The sequence below is a fragment of the Bactrocera neohumeralis genome, chromosome 4, assembly GCF_024586455.1.
Source record: "Bactrocera neohumeralis isolate Rockhampton chromosome 4, APGP_CSIRO_Bneo_wtdbg2-racon-allhic-juicebox.fasta_v2, whole genome shotgun sequence".
NCBI classification, from domain to species: domain Eukaryota; kingdom Metazoa; phylum Arthropoda; class Insecta; order Diptera; family Tephritidae; genus Bactrocera; species Bactrocera neohumeralis.
The window spans coordinates 22,805,302-22,832,430 of record NC_065921.1 but is presented as its reverse complement, the minus strand read 5'-3'; the positions used below and the strand labels follow the sequence as shown (position 1 = coordinate 22,832,430).

Here is a 27,129-nt window from a genome sequence, read left to right as displayed (position 1 = left end):
CAGTAGTTAAAGTGAGCGGTGTTTTTGATATAAAATAGCGGAATTTTTATGTAGCGCTTTTTCACAGAGCGCGCTGATAAAAGCTCAAAAAAACTTGTGGGATAAGAGGTTCTTCCTGTAGTGCTTTCTCAAAGCTTTTTTTTTCCCCCGCCGACCAAAGTTGAAGGTCAGATTCAGCAAGTGATCTTTCAAGAAGGCACGTAGACAGCCTGTACGTGCTTTCATCTCGCATAAGGTTAGCAAGCCTAGTAAAGAGAGATCTATTCTTTTTCAAATAGATGATTTTAGTAATCTGTTTCCTGCGTTGTATGATTGGCATTGGTTTACACAATGCAGCATGAGAAAGATACGATTTCGTACAAAAAAATATTTGTGAACATTTTTGTGATTGCTAAGCTCAGTATTGTTTGAACAGAAAACAGCATAAAGAATATAGTCTATATTTTTAATTTTTCATCGATAAAGGCGAAATCGAAAGCGAGACGGCTGTAAACAGTATCTATAGACCGGATATCGTAAAAACCAGTGATGCGCTTTTCTTTCGCTTACTTAGATACGGTTCTCGTAATTTTGATATTAAGATGACAGAGCAAAGATCGAAAGTATCGGTGAAATCACGGAAATTGTTGCGCTTGGTCATTATGTAAGCAGTGCTTCGATTGTCCAGAAGCTAAGCATTACACAAAAATTCATTTTAGCCAATTAAATAAGGCTGAATATCTAAATGAGCTTAATATATGGATACCAAACGAGTTAAGGCAAAAAATCTCACGGACCGAACTTCCATCTGAAAGTCGTAACAAAATCTATTCTTTTCTGAAGAGGATCATTACCTCATGTGAAAAGTGGGTAACCTTTGACAACATCAAGTGAAAACAGTCGTGTTCGAATTGTGGGAAGCCGGTGAAAACGTTGGCCAAACCAGGATTGACTATCAGGAAGAGTTTGCAGTGTGTTTGGTCTTGTTGGCAGGAAACCATGGGATTCTTAATTCGGATCTCCAACTAAAAACGACAATCCTTGGATAATAGCAAATGAAATGGCAAGCTGGCTAGGGCTAGAGCCAGTAGCCCAGTTGGGTTATTTCATGCATCCACATGACAATTTGGACCTACAATTCAGTGATTACTACCAGTTCCTGTCGATGACGAACGATTTGGTGGTGAAAAATTCACCTCAAGAGAAGCTTATGAAAAGCGAATACCCAGTTTTTGCAGTGCGTACGAATATTTCTATGAAATTAACCTCAAAATGCCAACAACGGTATATATTTCACCTAAATCGTATAACTAAAAGTATGCTTAATCAATTCCTCAATTTAAACCAAAAACAAAGTACTTTACTAGACTTTATATAGATTCTACGTTTGTTACATTTGAAGAATAGGATTTTTATAATTTATCAGATCTCTAATTCTCGGCTATTTTGATGTACATAAAATTGAAAGGCTATCGAAAAGTCGGTAACATATAAGAACCACACTTAAACTGGTGGAGTCAAGTTGTTTAAAAGTGCCCTGAAAAGCACTCAATGGCTCTGTCGGTTTTCTGGTGCACTTAGTCGACCAACTATTGTATGTAGAGGTTTCATTAAGCAGATAAAGAAAAGCTATATATACATTACTCTATATAAAATAACTGTTCACCTTTGTTCATGGGTGTCAAGGTTGAGGTTTTGGGTAATATTTGGTGTCTAAAGATATAAAATGCCTAAACTTAATAAAGTTTCTTTATTTTCCATTCAGTTACACTCCATTCCAGAAAAGTTTCACTGTAAACTCATCCAACAAACGGACAACTATTCTTCTCACCAGCTTTTCCTTGTGAAAATCCATTTTTTTTTCTGACCTCAAAAAATAAAGACTTTCATCGGTAAATGATAAACTACAGATCTCGGTGGACTGATTTGCTCAGAAAAAAATCTCAAATAAACAAATTAGTAATTTCATTGTAGAAGCAGAGTACAACTTCAACATTATTTCAATTTCTTCTCTGCTACTTCCTTTTACGTTACGTCGTATGCCATATCTGCCTTTTATTTGACTCAGTCTCTTACTCATCATCTCCATTATAATTGAAGTACATTAGGCGACGCACAATTTTATGTAGCATACTTTTGTGAGCCAAAACACTGGCCAAATGATGATAAATGTTTCGCACTGTGACCCAAATAAATTTGTCAATTTATCATTTGTACCAATGTAGGTATTTTTGCACTCTGAGACTGTTGATTCTTATTGCTTTGGCTGCCAGCAGCTCCTTGGCAAAGTAGTTTGTCCTTCTTCATTAAAGGAGCCGCAATGTATGCAAAGATTTTTGTACTTCTGTTTTAATTCTGCCTTTTTGCTGTAGGCTTGTTGATAATTTGTAGCCTTTTTTTAAAGCATAAATTTGTATTTATTTATTTGCTTACATATAATTAATTTTTTTTGAAATACCTATTATGGACTGAGTACTTCTCACCACAAATCCAGTCCCTCTTGACTTTTCAATCACTTTCACTTGTACGCTTATTTCTTGCTTTTCATTTTAATAGCTTATTTTTTATGATTCTGCTTTAACCCACTTCAGGATATTTCATTTGGGTGGCAGGAGAAGCGTAAAACGTGCTTCCTTTATGTTTCCGTATGCTTGTATGCGTGTGTATTTTGAGGAAAATCTCTCTCACACCTCCAGCTTTTGTATCCCGTCCACACTTACTTGCTTCCCTACTTTCTTGGCTTTATTCAAATCTTGCGCAACAAATGGAAAATTGAAAATTTCTGATTATGAAGCATCTTATTATAATTTTGACAGCAGCGTTAAGCAGCATGGAAGCATAAGGATTTCTGATTTGGCATGCTTGCACGTTCGGTTTTGCCAGCTTCGCTCGTCTGGTGTTATAGACTCCACGCGCTCGCACACTCAGCCACAAGCACTCCCTAGGTGTGTGTGTGTGTTTCTCTCGTGTTTTTGTTCTTTAGGGAAATATTATTTTTCGCACTTCTTAGAGCTATAACGGCTTTCTGCGATGATGAAGCTGCTTTTCTACTTGACAGGATGAAGATTTTATAGCAGTTTCCTTTGGCGGTTACTGCATCGTAGCATAATATGATAAAACAGCAAGCATTGAAATAAGTACAGAGAATTTTGATAGATATAGATACATTTCTTTGACTTCGAAGAGGATTCAATGCACAAAATACAGTTTTAGATTAGAAATTTTCAAGATAAGGAATTTATTTTATACTTTTTTAAAGAAGTGGTAAAATCATTTAGATCCAGCTGGTCTTAAGAAGAATAAAAAAACGTTTGTTGCTAACTTAAGATGGACTTCAAGATTTTGGAAATTATCTGGCTCAAGGCTAGTTTTTTCTCCATTCTGCTTCGATTATAAAAGCCGTGTCTAAGAGCGGGTCAGGGGATGCTGATATCAAGCAGACAGATATTTCAATGGTTGTTTATTTCAGCAGTTTTTCAACTCATCCACATTGAAAACAAGATTTTGACAATGTATGCTCGTATTTCATTGGTTCGAATGCTTTTCAGAAAATTAAAAGACCAAAGACTGTTAGTATTAGAATTCCACTTGGCTTATCCCAAAAGTGAAAAATGAATTAGTGCCAAAATCTCCCAAATGCACCACATCATATTGCATTGGTTCTTCGTAACTTGTTTGCCAAAAACTCCACCCGTATTCATCTAATTTTGCTTCTTCCTATTTCTTGGTGTTCTACAAATCCAAAAGGCTAACTAGGAGAAGCCATTTCGAGAGATAAAAATCGATTTAAGAAGATCTTGAAAGCTGTACAGAGAAAAACTATTCCAACCGTTTCGAGGACTGAAAAGCATTGGAAAACCTGCGGGATTACTTTGAAGGGGATGAAATTGATTTGGAAGAATAAATAAGCAATTTCCAATATATAAAGAGATTCACCTTACTTTTTTGATTATAATACGTGAACCAATGCGACTTTGCAGAAAGAAACTTTTGGCTCTCGAATCTATGAAAGAGAATATTCGTCAGACAGCGAAAATCTGTCCATATGTTACTAGTTCGTCAGTTCTAACTATATTCAGTTAGTCCGTATAACATTCGCGATTATATAAACATAATCTAAAATAGAGGAGCTAGGATTTCTTGTGAGTTTTGGACCGAAGTGTAGTAGAGATAAGGCCAACGTTGGGAAGAAATGGTGGCCCATCTACCTACAGTCCAAAAACCTGTAGTGACCCTAATTAAGGCTCAATCAAGTAAAATAGGGCATGGACCTCTCAATGCATTTTTGCATCAGAGGCACCTACCTGATAAGTCGGGTTTTTTTTGTGGGGCGGAGACTGGGTGCAGTAATTGCAGAATCTGGGTGTTAGAGCTGACAATTTGTCAGTTGAATATGGAATTGCATTGCAACCGGATGCCGGACCCAAAGTACGGCAGTGGTCTTAGATAAGCCTCGAACCCTACCTTGGGTCCATTCCACACAGCCAATTGGTACTGGAAATGATTCATATTTTCAGGACGCTGATCAACACGTTAATTTGATCCGCTGGTAACCACGTTAAACACACTGGACGTTGAGTGGGATATAACAGTTATTTCAAAGCGGTTTGTTCTAAGTTTTCTCGGAGATCCTGAAAGCACTTTCAATAATCTTTGGATCACTTTAGAGATCCTGGAAGCGTGATTAATATTTATAGGACCACTTTACCATTCGACATTCATTTCTTTTGTGGTCTGTTAGGATTTTTGAGACCAGTTGTAAAACTTAAAACCATAACCTCAGCGCCATATCCCGTAAACTCAAAAAAACTTATTCAGATGCTGAATTCAGGCATCTTGGCAGCTTGCTTGGAGTTTAACATTTTTGAAAAGGTTATTAACACTGAGACCACATTTGTATAGCTCTCCGGTCTCTCGTTTCTTCTGGCAACCATATTTATTTTCTTTAAATTTTTTAAAACCCACTGTTTACTCACTTTACTTCCACTGCGTTAAAATTCCCCCCTACTATGTCTGCGCCGAATGGCCTCCGTCTTGGCAAAGCATTCACAAATCATTTATCTTTTTTACTTTATGTAAGCATAAGCACTCACACAGATGAAAATGTCTGCGCGGTTGCCGCTTTCATCTTTCATCAGAGGGAGGATAACTGTCTTCTTATACACTTATTAAACAATAATAATTGCAAATAATGTTATTTTATTTAGACAAGGAATATTAACTTGATACTTTCACTGTAAGACACATATACATACATACACATTTCACCATTTGAATTGTATTTAAATTCGAGAAAATGTAAATTTCCAACCCTCTGACACTCCCACACATTTACACAAGAGTACTTGAGCACTACACAGGCACTTCTGCTTCGACGCCAAGTCATAATTTTGACAAACGTCAAGATTTTGTTTTGTATATAACAACAAATAAATATATACAATATATAAGTATATGCAAAACGGTTTCTCCACCGCAGCCTGTTACTGTATTTCTGCTGACTTCACTTGATTCGATTTGAGTTTCCCGTTTGCGGCACAATTTGTGCACAGCTAATGAGTACCCTTATTATAATAGATAGCTAAAGCCTCGGCGTCAGCGTTATTTCGGCGCAAGCGGCACACCAACGAAGCCGAGTGCCAACCCCTTCCACAGCTGGGCGAAACCAAGCTCACATTTTGACAGACGGCTGCGGTTTAGATGATGTGCGGCTGTAACTTTCATTAGTGGTTTGTTAAGAGTATCCTTCTCGGGTTGCTATATTATGACAATCTAGCCGCAGTGGAGACAATAACATGCTCAGCGTCGCAGAGTGACAGCAGTCACACGCTTCTTCTCGGAGACAATTGTTGCTGGCAAGATGAATTGCTCCACTCAGATTTGGTGTCACATGCGAGCGACAAGTGTGAACATTATTCAGAATTAAGTTAATTTCTTGAGTGCCCTTTTGGAGTGGTGTACTTATGACTAAGTTAGTTGGTTTTATACACATACGAGTACATAGATAGTACATATGTAGTCTTTTTGGATTGTCAGTTTCCTAATTTTACTAAAGAAGTGTCTTCGTGTTGTTTGGAGTTGATTAAGTGTTTGGTTTGCTGTGATTGTCTGAGTACACATATTAAGTATAAATGCAAGGTTGGAGTAAAAATTTTATAGCGTTTAAAGACACAATAAAGTAGACTTCCCTAAACCATAGATGGTTTCTGTATATGACTTCTCCAAGAGTACTTGGAAGGGTTTGAATCGTAAAGCAACGGATTTGGTGAAAGTGAGAATAATGAGGGTTTGAAATGCATATCCTAATATTTTTAGAGAGAAGCATCACTTAAACAGACATGCTTGCTGGAACGAAGTAAAGTGAGTCTTAAGCGACACTTGCCAAACCAGTGAATAACTATGTATGAGTCGCTGAGCATCGTAAACACATTCAGAAAATAATTTTCCGGGAATGTAGAGTTGAGAACGTAGAGTTTCTAAATTAAAATAGCAGTTATTGCCATAAAAAAATGCGTTTACCAAAGCTCAATGGAAATCGAAAGCTCAGATGGGAATGAAAAGTACAGAACCCAATGCTCATAGAGAATATCCTCAGGATTGAAATATGGTAAATCGTGTTACAATTCAATGAAAATAGTTCCAAGAATTGGCTTCAAAGCCCTTTGTCTCCTTTAATGCTAAAAGAATGATGGCTGGAATGAAATTTTTTTCAATGGTGAAGTAATTGCCGAGACTGAGACCTACTTTGAAGCAGAAGACCATATAGTCATATACCATAAATATTATTTCAGAAGATGAATATCGTTAAAATCGGTAGATAAAAAACTGGAAAAATTTTATTGAAAGGCCATCTATCAAAACATCTTTGAATATCAAACTAGCAATTGTCAAGCGCCGACCAAATTGATTCTTTGCAATTAAGAAGGAACTACGATATAAATTTGTATATTGAATTACAACTAGATTGATCAATATACATACATGTGGCGTTACTTGATGAGTATTCTAATATTCCTGGAATACTGGACTGATACTATACTTGTGCGTCATACATTTCAACCGTTCTAATTTTTTCACTCAAATATGTTGATCTTTGTCTTCGAAACAGTGTTTTTGTGGGTAGCTTTTCTTCCTCACTATAATATGAAAAAAGCATCAGCCAAAAGTTAAGCTCTAGCCAATGGAACGTGCAAAATATGGTTTGGACGATTTAAAAGTGGTGACTTTGTCTTGGAATATGAAGTCCTGAGCGGCAAAAAAGTTTGAAAATGAGAAACTGAAATCATTTCTCGATAACGATTATTGCCAAACAAAGGACAAGCTCACAGAATCTTTGGGAGTCACTCAAGCAAGCCTTAAAAAAAAAATGGAGCCAAAAGATTGCCTTTTGAAATTTGCAAATGGGTAATTTTAAATACCAGGCAATCATTTTCCATCTTGAGAACGCTTGACCTTATAATGTCTGCCCGTTTAGAAACTATTTGGAAAACCATACCAAATGATATATATTTGTTTGTCATTATGTCCAATATATACTGATAGATAAATATACATATTTGCCAGCTAAATTATCACAAACTTGGTAGGTAAAGTTTCAACAGAACAATCTTCGCATAGCTACATAATTGGTAAACATATGTACAAGTTAACAATAGAGCTAACCTTGAAATTAAGCACTGTAGATACATCTTTACTTGTATCGACTGAAATATACCACATGATCACATTTAACACGGACTGAATTTTTTACAATGTATATTTGTATCCAATGCAATATACCATATGATCAAATTTGAACCGGACTGAACTCCTTTATACATGTATACCTATATCCATTGGAATATAATATATGATCAAAACTGATCCGGAATGAAATATTTTATACATTCATAGTTGTATCCAATGACATACTGAACCATTTTATCTAAATATAAATTTAAACATGTCTTTCCTGTATCAGCACACTATTTTCTATGTTCCTGTTAGGTTTGCTCTCCATATGAAAATTAGTGTGTTTTTCACACCTGATTGTTTTCGTAGCAAAAAGTTTGGAGGGTGATCTACAGACCCTACCTTTATCTAACACATCAATACTGGTGACAAGAAGTGGGTTTATGAATATGTCATCTTTGCTGAAGACACTGAAAGCTATTCTTGCCGAGGCTTTTAGCAAGTTTATGGCGAATAGTGTTAGGTATTGGCATGATTGAATCAGCGCAAAAGCTTATATTGACTGCGATAATAAAGACCTGTATTAAAATATATCAAAATGAGGTTTTTTTTATTAGTCCGGATCAATTGCGATCATATGAAAAATATCTCAATATTTTCTGATACTAAAAAGTGTGTATAACTGAAATGAAATTAGAATGAATGAAAGATTTTAAAATCCTTACATTTCTTGTTGTATTGGCACACACAGGTCTGGAAAATTCCGAAAAAAGTAAGTAACCTTTCCTTAAGGAGCAAATAGGAAGTAAAAAAAAAACAACTAGTTATTATTTTTACACTAGCAGCGAGGAAAAAAACCTATCAATGCTATGTTCTGCATTAGAAAATCATATTTTGAAATGTAATGATTGAAATTTGCTGACATTCACCGCACAGTATAGCTTAGCATCATTTTTAGAAGGTGACTGAGAAAAGAAAGATATATCAAAGAGATATATATATGTTTTCATTGAGTATAAGTATTTTTACTTCCTTGGCAGACTTGGCCACTAAATGCATACATGAACACATGTGCTTGGAAGATTAGGAAACACTTGAGTACCATGAAAGTTTCAAATTCCCTACTTAGCTTATTATTTTACTTGAGCCGCTTTAACTGCTATGTTAAGAGAAGAGCATGCAAGATTTTTAACAACCTACAATGTCAGTAGAATTAAACGATACAAGTACATCAAGAGAGATAAAAATAAACTGCCGATATTTGGGACAAACAGCGCCATTAAGTGGAAATCATGAATAATGCGACCGAGGCCAAAAGACACATGTCAAGCAAAGTGGGGACAGATGCCACTGCAAACAACCGAATATAGGTGAAAAGTGTTGCAAAGCGGTAGTTTGAAGCCTGCAGCAGCAAAATGAAAAAATATTTAGTGCAAGCTTTTGCAAAGTGCCGAATTCGGTGCTTTTCAGCTAAAGTACAAATAAAGGGCTATATTCAGCACTTCAGTGGTTGCACCAACAAAGCCTAGCTACCTTACTGCTGGCACGTTATTATTTATTTCATTTTTATGCCTTTTAATTCTTTAAAACATTCACTTAACTGAACTTTACCGCTGCCAGTTCATTGAATGTGCGACGGGGCGTATGAGTAACCAAACCAAAAAGTATCCGAAGTGACACACATGACGCGAGGAAAAATATATTGCACGACCATTACATTTAAATGCCATGTGGGCGAGGGACGCAGCGCGTTCAACGTGGGACGGCGAGGGGCTTATGCTAACGCTTTGTGTGCACTTACCTGGTGACAGCTCCTCGGTAATGCCCTGAATGGACACGGTAAACAGTGTCAATATGATGGCGGCAACCAGCAGCCATTGTGGTTGGTGCCGTTGATGTCTTTGTGGTTGTGCCTGCAGGCGATGCTGTTGCTCCACTTGCGCGATTGCAGCAGCAACATTTGTTGCAATTGCTTTTGTTGGCGTTGCACCTGCTGCCATTGCTCAGTATGCCGCAAGGCTACTTCGTTGGTTGGTTGGCGGTACTTGTTGTTTTTGTTATTATTATATGGCAATGTTCAACAAATGTTTCCACGCTACACACTCTACTTATTTTTTTTACAACAGCTTTGCTGTCACTTTATTCACTTTTATTGTTGTTTGTATGCTTTACGCTGCTTACGCGCAGGGGTGAGTGTGTATGTGTGCGGCAGTGTTTAAGTTCTTTACATTGCAGTTTATTTAGTTTTCTGCAACTTTTTCATTTGCTTTTATTATTTTCGTTGCAACCGTGCAATTTCACTTTGTCACTTTTGTTTGTTTGTCCTTCGACTTGCCTCTCACACTCACTCTCCTTTCTTGGCTTGTTTTTCACCTTTTTTCAACAATTTACACTGCTTTTAATACAGATTGCTCACACTAAAAAAAAATCTGACAAATTTTTCACACAACTACAAATACAACAATTAGTTTTTGTTGTGAATTGCCGTTAAAGTGCTTCGTTGAAGTTTTCAACTTTCAATTTCTTTGTTTCTCCGGCAATTTCGTTTTTCGTGCATCTCGTTTTATCTCCTTATGCTTCTAGTCTCTGCTTTCCACTTTTGTTCTTAATGGACAATTCGAGCAGTTGGCAGTTGGCACTTGACCTGCTCTTTTACACTCTCAATGTGACACTTTGATGTCGATTGAAATTGCGAATGTATTTTCGTGTTCACCTTTTTAGTTGCTCACTTTAGTTGAATATTTGACACTCCAGCGCCTAAAAGAAGTGAGAAAATAAGTTTTAAAATTAATTTTAGCGTCAAATGTTGAATGGAAATTACAATTTTAATAAACTATTTTCAAGCTGCTTACTAAATATTCACTGAAAAGTTTAATAAATTCGAACTATAGGTAATTATGATTAATTCTGGGAGTCAGTGATGGTTATGAGTGCATCATACTTGTGATAAATATCGGCACAGCAATGGTATTAAATCTCCATTATCACTTTAGAAAATGGAATTTTTATTAACCAATTCATAATTTGATCCAATTTACTTTTTAATTTAAACCAAATATAAAATAAAGGCACTCAATTAGTATTTAATTGCCATTCAATTTGTAGCAAGTGTAGTATGGCCTTTTCGTATTGGAGTTAATTGATCAATTAACCGGGACCCTTAAAGTGCTCACTTAGATCGATTTATCGTAAAAAAATTTATATCTTACTACATTAATCCTTAATTAAATAAAAGTCGAGTATAAACAAGAATACAACTGTGTTGTTTGCTAGATGTAAATTTGGCTGCGTTTATTGATAAAATAGCTATCAGCTGATTAATTTTAATCCTTAGAGAAAACACAAAATGAAGAACATAAGCAAGTCTAACAGATGATCGTTAATCGAACTTAACATTAATCGAATAGACAGCAGCGCGAAAGGCTATTAAGCGCGTTGTTTTTCGTGAGTTTATGAACAATTGCATTATGAATGCAAGATGTCTTGGAAATTATATTGTATAAAGTGCATTCGACGATGTTCACGTCCAGGACGGCCATCAACATCAACTGATGATGAACACGTCAATAAAGTAAAGGAACTGTTGCTTGAGGATCGACAGTTAATATTCAGAAATCTTACTGGCATCGTTGGACTATCGGAAGGATTAGTGGAAACCAGTCTGTAAGAACGCAATTTTGTCGAAAAAAACGCCGCGTTAACGGACCATCAGGATGTCCTGAAACGTAGATTTAAATAATATCTACGCTTACAGACAATAAATCGGCCGAATATCGTGGCAGAGGTGAACCGACGCCAAAAAACCACTTGGTACACTCCGAATTCCTTTCGACGGTCCAAACTGTCATCAAGGTGTACTATTTGAATGTTATGCACCGCTTGCGCGAAGCTATTTGTAGGTCGGAGTTTTGATTTTCGGCAAATTGTGTTGCCAAAATCGTGTCGCAAACACCGTGTTCGCAGGATTTAGCACCGTGTGACTTCTAGCTATTCAGCAAACTCAAACTTACACTTCGGGGAAACCCTTTTGAGTCAACCGACGACATTAAACTTGAATAGCTACGCGCATTGAAGGTTATTCCGGAAATTGACTTTAAAAACTGTTTTGAGGTTTGAAAAAACCGTTAGACTAAAAATAGTGAGTTCGAGGGGGATTACATATCGCTACATCTTTACGCTGATCCGAAATGAACTTTAGAATTCTACTTTTTACAATTAAATGAGGTAATAGATCTGAGACATCGGTGAGGGGTATTGAAGTTAGTTTCTCCTAATAAATAGGGACAGTCAATACCTCCATTAAATACATTAAAAACAAATGAAAAGCATTGATTTTCTACTGATTTAAGATGTAATGGCAATAGACGATATGTATGCAATGGTATGGGTTCAACAATCTTTAAGGAACGAAGCGCTAATTTAATATACGAAAGGAACAGACCAAAAGTGCTATAAAAAATTTTCATAAAAAATTGTTATAAAAAAGCATTTACAAAAGGCCGTTAAGAATAAAATATAACTCTTATTGGCTTTTAAAAACTTTCCAAAAAATTTCAAAGTAATTTGAAATTCATTAAGCTTAAATTGGGAAACTAATTGGGTCAGCATGGAAACTAAGTTCTATATGATGAAAAAATTAAAAATATGAATTATTCAAAAAACTGACAATTGTCAAATCAGCTGTAAGAGCAAACATATGAGTTTGACATTTAAGTTAAGATGACAAATTACAAACTAAATTACATTTCAGACTCTTTTGCGTTGAGAAAAACTTACTATCTGAAGCGGTTTGAAACCAAAAGGCATTATAAATTCATGTTTTTTTGAAATCAATTTTCATCTAACCAGTGGTCAGAGGGATACGAAAACGATTGTCAACTATAAATATTATATAGTTCCATTAGAATGGAGTGATTTTTCGAAGAGAGAGCGAAGATTACCTAAACTTAATTGAAACAACCTTTGCAAAACTAAAAATTAAATATTCAGAAATTTATTTTTTTTAATAAGTATCCGATGCTCTATTTTTTAATCTAATATAATTAAAATGCATTTGTGCAGCCGCAACAACACCACACCATCTGGCTTGCAATTCGTTGTTAAGCCAACTCAACACACTTGACAGTCGCAGATAAACCAGAAAACTTTGCTGAGCAGATAAAATACGAAGAATAACAACTCTGCGATGACATTTATAAATAAGGAAAATATTTTCAACCACAAATGCAAAAGCTAAACACACATACTTAAAACGAAAGTCATGTGACTCAGACGAAGCACATTTGAATTTGCATTTTTCCGTTTATCTGACTTGCATTTTGTTGTTGCTACTATGCGGCAAGACACAGTGGATAACTGTAGTTTCATATGTGTGTGGTTATATGTGTTTATAAACAGCTGACAGTGCTTCATTTACACAATAACAATGGCAAACTGACAGCTGTTTATGGAGCTTTTTCAGTTGAGAAATATACTAAAGTTACTTTTGCTGTTTCTATAATGGGAATTTGATAGAAAAACAAGTGCTTTGTTGAATTTAATGGTAAAATATTGTTAAAAAGGGTATACTAATGGCTTTGTCAACATTCTGAGACTCAGTTTGAGATGTCATACGAATTAGAAAACAGTAAAGCTGTGACCTAGATCATAAAAATAGCATACTCTGAGTAACACTTATCATGTTAAAAGTCTTTAGCATACTTTTCTGTTCATTTCTGACTGTTTCAAATACTAAAAAACTTACTTAATTTTATATGTAAAAATATCCAAATTGCTCCCAAAATGCCTTAAATGATAAACAACATCCTCAAATGTCGAAACAATTTCTCATTCTCTACTTAAAACTCAAGTTGTCACGCTTGCAATCAGCAGGAGACAATTTCCCTCACACAGTTAGCCGCATTTTTAATCATTATTGGACACGCAAGTCGGTGGCCATAGACCACCGGCGGATGTCAACCGCATCCATCAAATATTTGGCAAATTGACAGCTTCTCGTCGTGGTCGCAGCTGGAGCACGCTAACGAATTAACAGACTAAATGACAGGTAAGGCGAGTAGTTGGAGCGAACGAACCTATTCCGCAAGCCAGCTGGTATGACGGCTGTCAGTGGCTGGTGGTGGTTTAAGCGATGGACTGCACCGTGGGCGAACAGAGATATATAAGGGAGCGGGTGGAAAACTCATTTATTATATTTCATATTGACAAAGAATAAAGCGTTTTTTATGTGAGTAAAAATTGTAGGTATAAAAAGTGGTGTTCAATTTGAAAAGAGCATAAAAGTAAATTAATGATTTGAAGTGCGCGAAAACATCAGACGCAGATAATTGGGAATGAAAATGACGTTTGTATTGGTCATTAAATAATAATTCAAAAATGTTCTCAATGATATTATTTTCTGAAAGTTTTTATATATCTCTACAGGTAGAAATATTTTAATTGCTTCATTAGGGCCTAAGTAGACGCTAAATTAAGTAGCAATGCAATGAAAGGGAATCCAGCAAAATGTGTTTAAAAGCCAGTTTGGATTAAGAAAATTAGTTGAATTTTGAAAGTTGAAACACGGTTGGACGCACTAAAACCTTTCAGGTACGGATTTCAAAGCTCCAATGCGGCCATAAAGTTCTATAGGTTTACCACACACCTTTTGAGCGGGTTATCTTCGATTTCGCTTCCAATATATAATATTCAACCGGTTCTTTCCAGCAAAATATGGTCAGTGGAGAAGGTATAAAGATGTTTCCATCTGGCTTTCCTCCTGACACTATACCTAGAGCCTCAGCTTAAAATGCCCATCAAGGAGGTTTTCCTTTCCTCTGCTTCCACCGGCGGATACTGAATCGAAAATCTTCAAAACTGTGCTCTTCTATTCGAACTATGAACTATGTCAATGCCGCCGTATATCAGGTACAGCTAATCATTCTATCGACGGCGATACTCGCTATTCGCCAAAACCTTTCTCTCGAACACTACTAGGGCGACTCATCAGACGATGAGGGACTTATAAAGTTTCGTCTTTGTTCCTCGAGAAAAGACTTTACTTTTCAATTGTCTACTCAATTCAAAGTAGCACCTGTTGGCAAGAGTGATTCTACGTTGGAGTTAAAGGTTGAAGTTGCTGATTCCAAGTTAGACGAAATTATCTACGACTTTAAAGTTATGAGCAGCTCGGGCGGCAATCTTTCGGTACCAGCCGCTTTATTGTTCTTCAAGCGGATAATTACAATGGGACATCCGTCAACAATTGGGATCAGTATAAAACTGTCATTTAACTATATCAGAATGATTACGCAATAGTTCGGCATAGCAGTACATTTTTTCATGTTGCTTGAATTCCCTTCTCTCTAACTAACTCCTCTTAATCATCTCATAAACTCACATTTCTCTTGGAAGTCTTCCAACCAGCTGACACATGTTTATTAAAGCTTCGAAATTGATTTTGTACTTTTTTACATTTTCTAAAATCTACTCGTAACATTATGCAACAATTTATAATAATTATAAAAAATGCAAATTAGAAAATGAATGAGTGAATAATAGTCGTATTGGGTTTCTACGCTGCAAGCAAGCGGTAAGTAATCGGTAAATTACCTAATACCACTACCAGATATTTCTGCTAACGTTTCTATGAGTTTCGGAAGGTGCAATTGACAAATCTAACCGAAACTCTTATATATGCATGTGTGATTACTCATACTCTTTTAGGCAAAGGCCTTATGAGTTGCAGGGTGTGTATGATAGTTTTCGCTCATTTACTCAACGATAGTTTACCAAAAGAATCATCTAAAAAAATGTATGCGTCATTCTAGTACTTAAACACAAATAATTTCTTTCTCATATATTTAAATAAATACGCAGAAGCATAGTCAACGAACTTGTACATACATATGTTTAAGAAGAAAATTTATACATAGCTTCTCAGGACAATGAACCAAAAACCAACATACTCATGTGTAGACACATGTACTGACATATTACATACATATGTATATATGAGTTTATGTATATAGCCTCTTCTCCAACCAATTTTTCAACTTCAAAGTAAAATTTAAAGCTTTTGCTCATTAAATTTCATATTTGTACAACAGCTGTTAAACAGCAAGAAAGCTGTCCTGCGTTTCCACACACCCACATTTTTTTATTTTTTTTCTGCTCTTGTAAATTTGAGGCTCCCTTTCATTCGCAGCTGTGAACGTTTAAAAATAGGGGAACTGCGCCTTTGAATTTTCATTTATTTTATGCTTTCTATTTTCGTTCACTTCATAACGGTTTATTTTGATGCAGACAATTTGACACATTTTTTCGCAAATTATGTCAGTGGCACATGTGCGTATGCCTTGAGAAACGTGTATACGATGGATATTGAACTAATGGGTTTTATTCTATGTTCAAAACAGTTTGGATGTACTTGAGGTGATTCTTAAATTTGTTGCTTTTTATATTTCTTTATGATATTAATGTGGTAATAACATTTTTTATTAAGTTAACATTGAAAACATTTTCCTGTTAAACTTTTTACTATTATTAAGGTTTTTTGATTGAACGAGGAGACAGATTAGTTATGGTAGCTCAAAAGATTTCTGAAGATTTCCACGGAAAACTGAGAGTTATAATATTAAATTTGCTTTTTATTCCATTCCAAAAACCCAATTTTGAGGAATGTGTATCAATTTAGGTCAACATCGAAAGTTGACCTATCGATGAAATGCAGTTCTCTCTCCCTCTCGCAATTCCATAACTGCAGACCACGCGAGCGGCCCATAGATCCAGCGCCCTCGGGCATGAAGACAAAGGAACACCTGCTTGTTCCCATACTAATGGAATTTGGGTGAGAATGCTTTTTCGGCTTCTCAGTTTCCGACGATTCCGCTTTGACCAGGAACCCGGACAAGTTTAATATAAGCAGCTTAATGCCACAAATCGCAAGGTCATGCACTTCTTGACTAACTTTGAGCTCACTGTCAGCAAGCTGAATGCCTGTAACTTTGTCGATATAACCATAAATTTGTTTGGTGTTTTGTCGCATATCGCTTCTATACTAACTCTGTTAGCTTCCTGCACAGATCGTAAGCACTTGGCGATAAAGTGGATGCTTAAGAACTTCCCAGCAATCTCCCAGGTTTTTGCTGAGTCAATATCGATGTGTGTGGCCTGTCGTGCCTGAGGATTTGTTTCCTTCAGACGGTCCAATAATTAACATCTAAGATCCGAGTTGTAAGTTTAGCGGTAGGAAAACGGAAAGATGATTCCCCGCCGATCTCTCCAAATAGATAGCAAATACTTCCTGACCATCAATAGTAAATTAGGCACCATTTGCGCCAGGTCAATGAGATTCGACCACGACTATTTTTTCTGACGTTGTCTCAAGTGACCCCTTCTTTCCATCAGTAATCAGAGACGGATCGATTTCGATTCGTGGATTCGTGAAAGGAAATTTGATTCAAGAAATTTTTTTTCGTGAACTAGTGTGGCTCCCAAACGTAGAACTTCTTTTCCCATCCAACTTTATGGAAATGGTTTCAAAAGGTTTTTTTGTGCATTTTTAGCTCCCCGAAAATCGAAGCAGTGCTTTTTTGACGATCGGTCTCGATAATTTTCATCATTTTATCAATATTCTCGACATTTGGACTTCTTTTTTCTATAGTTACACCTTATGGATACATAATTCTGATGATCCTGGTAAGCTTTCTAATACGTTCTATGTGAACTTGAACTTTCTTACTTCTTGAAAATGTTCGCGTAAAAGAGATTTTGCAATTTGGAATACAATCTGTGGACGGCCTTCTAATAATGACTCATCAATTCTACCTCTAATAAAAAATGCGCAGATAAGCCAACTCCAATAAACTAACGTACGTTTAACGCTTAAATAAAATACTCAAATTACCGAGTCATCACTTCTGCAAACTACTTCACCGGACTAGAAATTCAGGAACATAAAATATTGAGTAGGAAATAAGCCAGGTTAAACACCTTCTCTAAATTCACAGCTTGCATTTACAGTTGTGTCTATATTTAGAAAACAACGAAGGAACTAATACTCAGCATAACGGTAATATTGAAACTAAAATACTATTACAACTACAGTTAGCGCTAGTGTACCTAAGCTGAAAGTAAAAAGCAACAAAAAGGGGCTCGAAGGAGTTAACAGCACAGAGCTCGGTTGCTTCGTGTCACGCATAATTGTATTCGTTTATACGCAAGTAGTAGTTATGTAAATACCTAGTTATGGTCGGTACACATGTTCAACGCGCAACGGCGCATAAAACGTTATCCGCGGGCATTTACACACCGACACTAATGAAATGTTTAACAAGCACTTAAATGTTTGCAAATCCCAATGACCCATAATATTAGCATAAAATCACTTGCGAATAACAACAACTACTACTACAATGTAAGCTCTAAGGCAAGCAAAAAGATATACCTTTCTAGAAGTGAAGGGAAGGTGCGACAGGTGGTGAAGGGTGCGTTGGTGCGAAGTGGCTGCCCATTAGAGAATTCGGCTTTTACGGAATTGGATGCGCTTTGGAATGATGAAAATCGAAATGAGTATATATATAACAACAAAATATTGTACCTCATTCAATCTATGTACTATATTTGTGTGTGAAGCTGGAACATATTCCTATTTTTCTGGCAATTTTTTAGGTTCTATGGTAAAAGAACTACGCTGGTTTGGCGACCAAGAATGATCTAAGAAGATTTTTGATAACCTTGTACCACTGAGGCTGTTTTGAATCGATCGCAACAACTAACAGTTAGAAGGAGCAAGCTGTGGGCTACCTGAGACAAAATTTTCCAGCCGCAGCTTTTCACACATGTATTTTTAGCCGGCCTCATGTTGCAAGGCCGAGCGTTGATATTATGGAAAGTTTTTGAAACATATGTATCTAGTCAGAATTGAGCGGCGTTTTCGGCAATAGCTCGCCTCAATTTGAGGAATTGTTGTCGGTAGCGTCCCCCATCAGTGGTTTCATCCGTTTTTGGAAGAACATATTACAGCACACCCGCCTTATCTCAATAAATAAAAGGCATTATCTTGGTGCCATAAATATTCGACTTTGCCATTTTTGTGGTTGGTGGGCCAAGTTCACATATGATTATTTGCATTTACGGTTATCGTGATGAGTCCATTTTTCATTACCAGTCATAATCTGATACAAAAACGACTTCTTTTAACGTTTCTTGTCTTGAGATAATATGGCCTCCAATTTATTTTGTGTTTGAAAGTATTCGGCTGCTTTTAAAGGTATTGGAATGGTTATTTGAGTGACTGTCATGGACTTTGGGAGCCTTTATTGTCTTTATCAACCATTTTCCAACAGTTCTTCATTTTCAAACCTTTTTTCCAAGATCAATGAGGCTCATCGCGAAGCCAAAATCCCCAGTTTTAATCATTCAAACCACTTTTGGGACGTTCGCCCAGCTACAGCATGTTCACCATAAACTTATACCAAAACCTTCCTACAAATTAAAGTAATGATCAAGAACTCTTCGGTTAAAACACCTTTTCAGGCACAAAAGTTCGAAATATTTTAGTTAAAATTACTACTGTTGTTCACATGAGTGTCTTATACTGAAAAAGTTGCACAGAGATAGTGGATTTCCAACACATCTTTGGCATATTAGAACAATGTTTTAATTAACGTTAATCTATAACTTGGCAACCTGCAGAATTATACGTAGCTATAGACCCAAGTCTAAACAGTGAAAAAAACTCCCTATACAGCACACTGAAAATTACGATAATTATTAATGTGATTTTCTGGACGGTTCACGGGTATTTCTGAAAACTCGTTCATCAAATTCCGATTTAGTCAGTGGATTTGCCAATTTCTGAGAACATAGCAAAAAAACTAGCCAAGTGGGAAATTTGTGTTATAAATCCTCATTAAGCAGTCGAAAAGGTTTCCTTAAACGGATGATCGTCGTTTAGTTTTTCATTTGTCAACCGCGTGTCGAAGCTCTGACAACACTTTCATACAATTGTTCAAGAATAAATGACGACTGTTTCTCAACTTGATAACCCTCAAATCAGCTGTGTAGTACTCCAATTGGTATTATGGTTATAAATATTGTTATGTTCTTACACATTCTAAGTCAAAGGTTCTAAGTCAAGCAAGTTTGTAATTTCAGTCGCAGCGAAACAGATATTTTTTCACCTAATGGCGTGATCGGTGATAGTTGTAAATCATCTGCTAATATACCGAAACAAATGTAAATCAAAATATAAGGCCTTTATAAGATGCCTTATTATTTATAATTATAATCTAAGAGTCCTTGCTTCATTTTAAATATTTTTTGCACTATGTTCTATAATAAGACTAACAAAATATGATTTATATAATAACTTGAAACGTAGCCTTTCCATTAACGGGACACAGTAGACCTAAGGTCGCGGTGCATTCCTCATCTATCTATCCTTTCCATTACAATAAAACCATGGTTCCAGTTCTTTTATTTCTCAAGCTAAATGAATATCATTTCCACAGTTACATTACCACAACAAGTCCAATACCCACCTAAATTTAATAAGATAACAATTTTCTCACAGGGCCAGTTCTGCATCGATTGTGGAAGATGACGTTGAAGCAGCTCCTCAGTGAAGGAAATAACGGAATAGCAAATACTTGCGAATTGAAGTGAGAAAGTTGCGCCAGCAGAGTAGAGCGAGAGAGTTACACAAATATTGTAAATAGATTGAGCATTAATCCGACGAAATTTATTGTGTACATATGTACATTAAATTGAATTCAGTTATAATGTGACAGTTGATAAGTATGGTTAGCTATTGTATAACGAAACAAAAAAAATAATACTGTCTTAGAGTTTAACCGGCTACAGCATGCCCCTTTGCAAATTGGGTATTAACAAATATACGCTCAAAGCATCGGCTATTGATTTCTGTCTCTAAAAATATAAGATTAATAATTTTTAAATACTTTTGCATATATTTACTTTATTTTTATATTTTTTGGCATTGCCAATATATTTTTAGAAATTTATATTTTAATGTAATGTCCTTAAGCAAATCCTAAATCCGCTTATATAAGCAATAAGTAAGTATGACATTATACTTATGTCTTAGCAATAGATTGAACGCTCTAAATTGTGTGCAACTTGCTTACTAAGCAAAAGATTAAAGAAGTTAAAATATGTTTAAAAATTTTAAATATTTTATCGGCTTTAAAATTATTTTCGTGAATTTCTCTATTCTTTGCTTTTTTATTTAAAATTTTTCCTTTGAATCATTAAATGGTAAATCGTGTCAAACAACGCCAAAGCGCCTAAAGCTATACTTAACTGTTTGTAAATACAACTTTGCAGAATGTATTAAAGGGGAAGTATATAAGTATGTAAGTATTTGTGGAAGTTGAATTTCTTTCGACGGTAAATTTTACTGCAAATTTAGTCTTACTTTGGCAACTTAAATGTTATTTGTATAATGATAGATATGTATGAATTATAGTAAAGGAAAATAGATCGATTTATAATAAAGTAAAATGCATATTTAAGATCACAAGCAAGAAAAATTAAATATACACACTCAAAAAGATATAATCGAGTTAAATGATTTCAAAAGTGGTGAAGTTTCTTCTTGTTTATTTCCATTCATCATCAATCTAGCTTGTAGTCGAAGTTTTACCAAACCTTATGCGACATAGCCACCTTATACCGGTAATGACGGAAAACCTCGGAACAAAATGAAATTTTATTCACTGAGTAACCAAAAATTTACTTCATAACCAGCCGGTTGGTGGCGTTGGGGGCGGACGAAAAAAATTAAATTAAGTATAATTTAATAAAGTATTAAATAAAATATCGAACAAAAACTTTATCTTAAATTTTGTGTTTCTACGCAAAACTCTTGTGCAAAATCGTTGTGAATGTTGGAAAGGCTTACGGTGATTCAGTTTTATCTAAAACTCAAGCTTACGATTGGTACAAATCCTTCAAGGCATCTTTCTGGATGACCTTCGACATCTTCAACTAATGGAAATATTAAGAAAGTGAAGTACTATATGGTGCTGAAAAATCAACAGGCAAGTGTTAGAGAGATGGCAAGAGAGCTTGACATCTAAGTCCGTTCGAATGATTTTGGTTGAAACGTGTTCTTGGTGCACCCGGTTCGATTAAGGTGAATTTTTTTCGAACAAAATACCGTAAACAGTTCTTTTTGGACATGCTACATGATCCCATATTCATGTAGAGCATTATAACTGCCAATGAGACATAGGTTTAGAGTCTCCTTGTGATTTTTTCTTGTTCCTCAAACTAAAATTTCCGCTCCATGGAATACGTTTTCAGTCAATCGAAGAGATAAAAAGAAATTGGCTAAATGAGCTGAAGGCCATCTCAAAAAGTTCTTACGAAAAGTGCTTCGAGGACTGGAAAAATCGTTGGCATAAGTGTTTGACATCTGATACGGATTATTTTGAAGGCGACAAAATAAATATTGTTGAAGAATTGAATATTTTTCGTTTTATCTACAATGCCCGCGTCACAATGTAAATGTTCCTTGGCAGAAAAGGAAGAATTTACTTGTAGGTGGTATGAAAGCAGGTGATAACCACTCCCACCCTACATATAACGGTTCCATTCAAAACTACTAAAAGTACGATAATTCAATATGTAAATACATCAGATGCGGACTACAACCACGTCTACTTTCCATGTAACACAATTTAAAATTCCATCTGCTTTTTTCTCTTTCCAAACTGCATATAAAACAACAGTGAATGTATTGAGATAATCTAATCTAGAACAATGACAAAAAATTGTCCAAATCGGAACAAAACTATTAAAGCCTCCAGATACCTAATATGTGAATTAAAGTTGAAATTACCAATTTTTCATCGAAAATATAGGTCAATCAGTAAGAAATATATAGAAATTCAGAGAGAATTCCATTTTATGATAATTGTATGCCAGTAAGTCAAAAGTTGGTTGAGCAGAGTTAATATTTATTTTAGTGCCCATACTAAGTATTTAGATGGACTTTCGACCTTCCAAGTGACGTTATACCGCATATGTCGGGCAATAAGTTAGTTATTTTAATGAACTTAAAAGAGCGCATTTTTCTAATAACGGTGCCTAAAATGGATAAAAACTTTTTTTAAACCTTTATGCACCTATTATCAACTATTTATCGCCATTGACCGTTGCGAGTTGCAAGAGTAAAAAATGTGCGGTTTCCCCCGAATTTAGCCCATCCTTACTTCTTATGGTTTTATTCGCCAATAGTGATTAGTTTTGAGCATATTTATAATAAATCACTAATTTTTATATTTTATATATTTGTTTTTTTTTTTGAAGATTTTCACTGAAGACGACTGATTTTGATTATTTTTTTAATATACTTATGAAAAAGTAAAATTGATTAAAAATAAAAAAAAATCATATTTACTGATTGTTATCACTATTATGATTATAATTGTGATTATTATTAGAGTCATCGACGATAATGAACAATTTTGAAAAATCATTACTTTTGATAACAAAACATAAAAATCATATACCTTCATTATTATGATTTTCATTATTTCAGATTTTTAGTTTTTTTTAAGTAATGATTACTTAATAATAATTAAAATTAAAATAATGATTTTTTTTTATCAAAATTAATGATTTTTCAAAGTTGTTCATTATCGTCGATCACTCTAATAATAATCATAATTATAATCCTAATAGTAATAATAATCAGTAAATATGATTTTTATTTATTTTTAATCAATTTTATTTTTTCATAATTATATTAAAAAAATAATCAAATGGAAATCTTCAAAAAAAAACCAATATAGAAAATATAAAAATATTATAAAAATCATCGAAAAAGGTTAAATAACGCAACATTAATCATCATTTGGGGTTCCTGCTTTATACACCTATGTACATACATATGCATGTGTGTGTTGCTGTATGCCTTCACTTGTACACCCGAAAATGAAATTCGGTACTTGTATACAATTTTTGGCAACTGTGTCTTGCTGGTGGATGTTTACAATTGCAAACACACAAATACACAAGCACACAAAAGCCATAAGCGTATTATGTTCTTCACATTCTCATGGGCAATGTCCTGCTGGCAATGCCGTTGGTGAACCAACAAGGTAAACACACCTTAAAAAATATTTCAAAACAGCAAAAGCGAGGCATTACATAAAATGGAAATTGTGGCAGAAACTCAAAAGAGGACATACATAAATGGCACAGTGCCTACAAATGTGAAGGAAAGCTAATGTAGCACACACACATACACATACAAACATAGATACACTTACATGCGTGCATACATATATACAAGCATTTCTATGTGTGTATATGCAAAAACAATGGTAAATAGCTGAAAAATACAAACTTTGATTACATACAGGCCGCTTTGCATTACTTTGTAATCACTTGGGTAATCGATTATTTCATTGCTAATTCAGCGCTGATTCGCTCTCCATTATTTAATCAAATGCGATTTAGTTAAACACGCGAAAGTGTAAGTACACACACAATTGCTCTGGCAGGCTTTCGAGCGCCAGCGTTTTGTTTGCACCAAAAACCAACTGGGCAGCGACGCACACACACAAACACACGCGCTTAGGAAACTGGCACACGCACGATTTTCACACGAATTCACAGTGAAAATTCACAGTTACGCAATAATTTTCAACAACACTGGCTGTCAGCGGCACTTAACTGTAATTAGCAACACTTTTCACGCGAAACCGCTTAAGTTTTCATAGAAAAATTGAAAGTTTTGCAAAAATATTTTGAAGAAATTTTTCACTGCCGCACAAATTTCAGCGCTGCACGATACGACAGTTGTTTCGTTTCCATTTGGTGAGTGTTGAACGTGAGAGAGCGCGCTAAGCGAGAGCGCAAGCTGTCAAAATACTTGCAAAAGGCAGTTACTGTTATGCTGGGGGTTGTTGGGAGATGAGCTGCTTGTAAAAGTGAAAACAAACAAGACAGCGGCCACAGCTGTTGCAGTCGGGCAGGATAGCTCACTTTGGCATTTTATTGTGTTTCGCATATACCGCAACGTCGCGCTGATATTTCGCCAGCTGTCATTTGGAGTTGACAGTTACGGCGCATGCGCAGTGGTAGTTTAGTATCATTTTGCTGTTTCGTTGCCAATTCGTGCACTTAAAAACGTAATCGCAAATTTAACACCTCTAACCGACTCTACTGCATTAGCCGTCTCTCAAAGGGTGGCAGTACCAATCAGGCAACCTTATTACCTGTGCGTTCACCCAACCCAAACTCGTAATTTTTGTAACTGTAATTTTGCTTGACTACCCCTGACCAGCACTCCCAATACACCGCTCTACTTGTTACCCTCCCTGCTCCCGCTCTCTTACGTGTCTTGCGCCTCTTTTATGTTTATTGTCACTTGCTTGCGCTGGAATTCGATACAATGCATTTAATTTTAATTACAAATCTTTGGTTCGACTCTATTTTTCCCTTTGTTTGCGACAATTTAGAGGTGTAAAACTAAATGTATTCAATTGTTGATTTCTGGTGCTTGCAATGGACGTTTGCATGGCAGCGGTTTACAATGAAGTTTTGCCCGTTACATTGTGTTTGTGCGAGTGCGTGTGTGTTTGAGCGCATGAATATTGATGCGTTGGCAATAAAGTATTTTTATTGCCCAACATTTTGTAACAATTTTACTAAGTGCTTTTTGCAATCAATGCAGCTAACCGAGGGAATAACTAAAGCGCACCGTTGGCTTAGTGCGTACATAGTCGCAATTATAAAGTTAAATTGCTTGGCCATTGTGTAGGGTATAAATAAAAAATAAAAATAATAATTAGTTTCGATAAAATAAGTGAATTATTTATTTACTGCAATCATTGAATGTACATTTCTCTTGCAACCTGTTTTTACAGGGCATAATAGTTTTGCTCACCTAACGGTTGCACGTTTCACCTAAAACTAAGCGAAAAAGCCGTAGGTGACTGACTTTCTGTCCGTCCGTCTGTGCAAGCGGTGACCTCAGTAAAAATTGAGATACCTTGATGAACCTTGATATGCGCGTTCCTTGGTAACACAAAAATAATGAGTTCGTAGATGGGCGTAATCGAACCACTGGACACGCCCACAAAACGCCATAAGCCGAGAACACATAAAAGCCATAACTACGCACTAAACTATTAGAGAAAGATATTTAATTGTAGTTTGTCACAGGAGATCGCAGTAACAAGGAGCAGCTGTGGGCAAAAAAAAATTTGCAAAAGTGGGCGTGACCTCGCCCTCTAATAAGTTTAATGTATATGTCTCTTAGACCACTTAAGCTACAACAACCACATTTACCTATCGAAAATATTATATGACCTTCTACTGACAGTGTGAAAATGGATGACCGCCCACTTTTGGGTGAAAACACATATATCGGGATTGATTTCAAAAAATTTGTGAATGTGTGTTTTTCTTATAACGATGCATATTTGTGCTTAGATGAGTAAAATCGCGTGAAAACTCACCCTGGACCACATTTAACTAACAAGCCTTATGTACCTGAAAGTATTACCCCGGCTTTGATACTTGCAGATTGCAAGAGTATGTTATGTTCGGTTATACCTGAACTTAGCCCTTCCTTACTTATTCGTAGGTATTAATGAAAGCTGTAAAAAGCTGGCAAATTAAAGTGTAGAAATGCGGAAATTAAATAAAAAATAATAATTATGAGATTGTGGCGATGCTTTGTATAATAGTACACGTTAAAGCTTCGTGAAGAAGGTTTTCCTTACAAGAACTTGATTTTGATCATTCAGTTTGTATGGCAGCTATTTGCTACAGTCATTCCATGTGAAGAATTTTTTTGGATATTATACCTTTGACTTAAACAATAATCAATACCAAATTTTGTGAAGATTTCTCGTCAAAGTTGCAATGGATGGTTCAATTTGAGTGGCGGCTATATGTTTAAAGGCTCCGATATCGATAGTTCGGGCAAACGAGCAGCTTCTTAGTGCTTCCGAAGCAGGGAAAACTTTATGCACATACATATATGTATGAATACTTATGATATTTGTTTATGAATTCCTTGATAAGAGAAATGTTCCCATCATTTCGTACCCACAACAGTCAGATCTAAGTAACCGGTACGGACTCTGATTTTCAATCGGTCAAAGAATGCCTCGAAAACACTTCAGGAAAGTTTTCTGCCGTTTTAACCACAGCCACCACGAATCTCCACAAAGGGCCAAACAACAGCAGCGAGCGAAATATTCTCTCCGTGGTACCAGGTTAAAGTCTTTGGTATTGACCTTTGTTAAGGAGCCTCCATAAATGGCCAGGATCTTAGTCGCCCTTAACTTACCGCGGGTATACTAACGGTACCCGCAAAGCCAACCATACAGTCTGATATATACTGAGGTTACGGACAAATCTATTCACCAATTCAGGCACAAAAAAACTAATTATTCCCATCTCTATAGTATTCGCCATTTACACATAACATTACTACCGGCTTAAATTTTA

General features: G+C 35.7%; 1 protein-coding gene across 3 annotated transcripts in view; it reads right to left on the bottom strand.

Annotated features, from left to right (window-relative positions):
- LOC126757502 (semaphorin-2A) overlaps window positions 1-27,129 on the bottom strand; it is a 297,429-nt gene that overhangs the window by 190,524 nt on the left and 79,776 nt on the right. Inside the window, exons 1-2 of one of the 3 annotated variants that reach the window (XM_050471469.1) lie at window positions 24,011-24,460; window positions 9,452-10,407 (exon numbers count right to left, since the gene is read on the bottom strand). In XM_050471469.1, coding sequence (XP_050327426.1) covers window positions 9,452-9,650 — 199 coding nt within the window. In that variant the 5' untranslated portion in view covers window positions 9,651-10,407; window positions 24,011-24,460. Of the gene's footprint in view, window positions 1-9,451; window positions 10,408-24,010; window positions 24,461-27,129 lie in introns of those variants that run through there. The other 2 variants (XM_050471468.1, XM_050471467.1) reach the window with 2 other exon arrangements.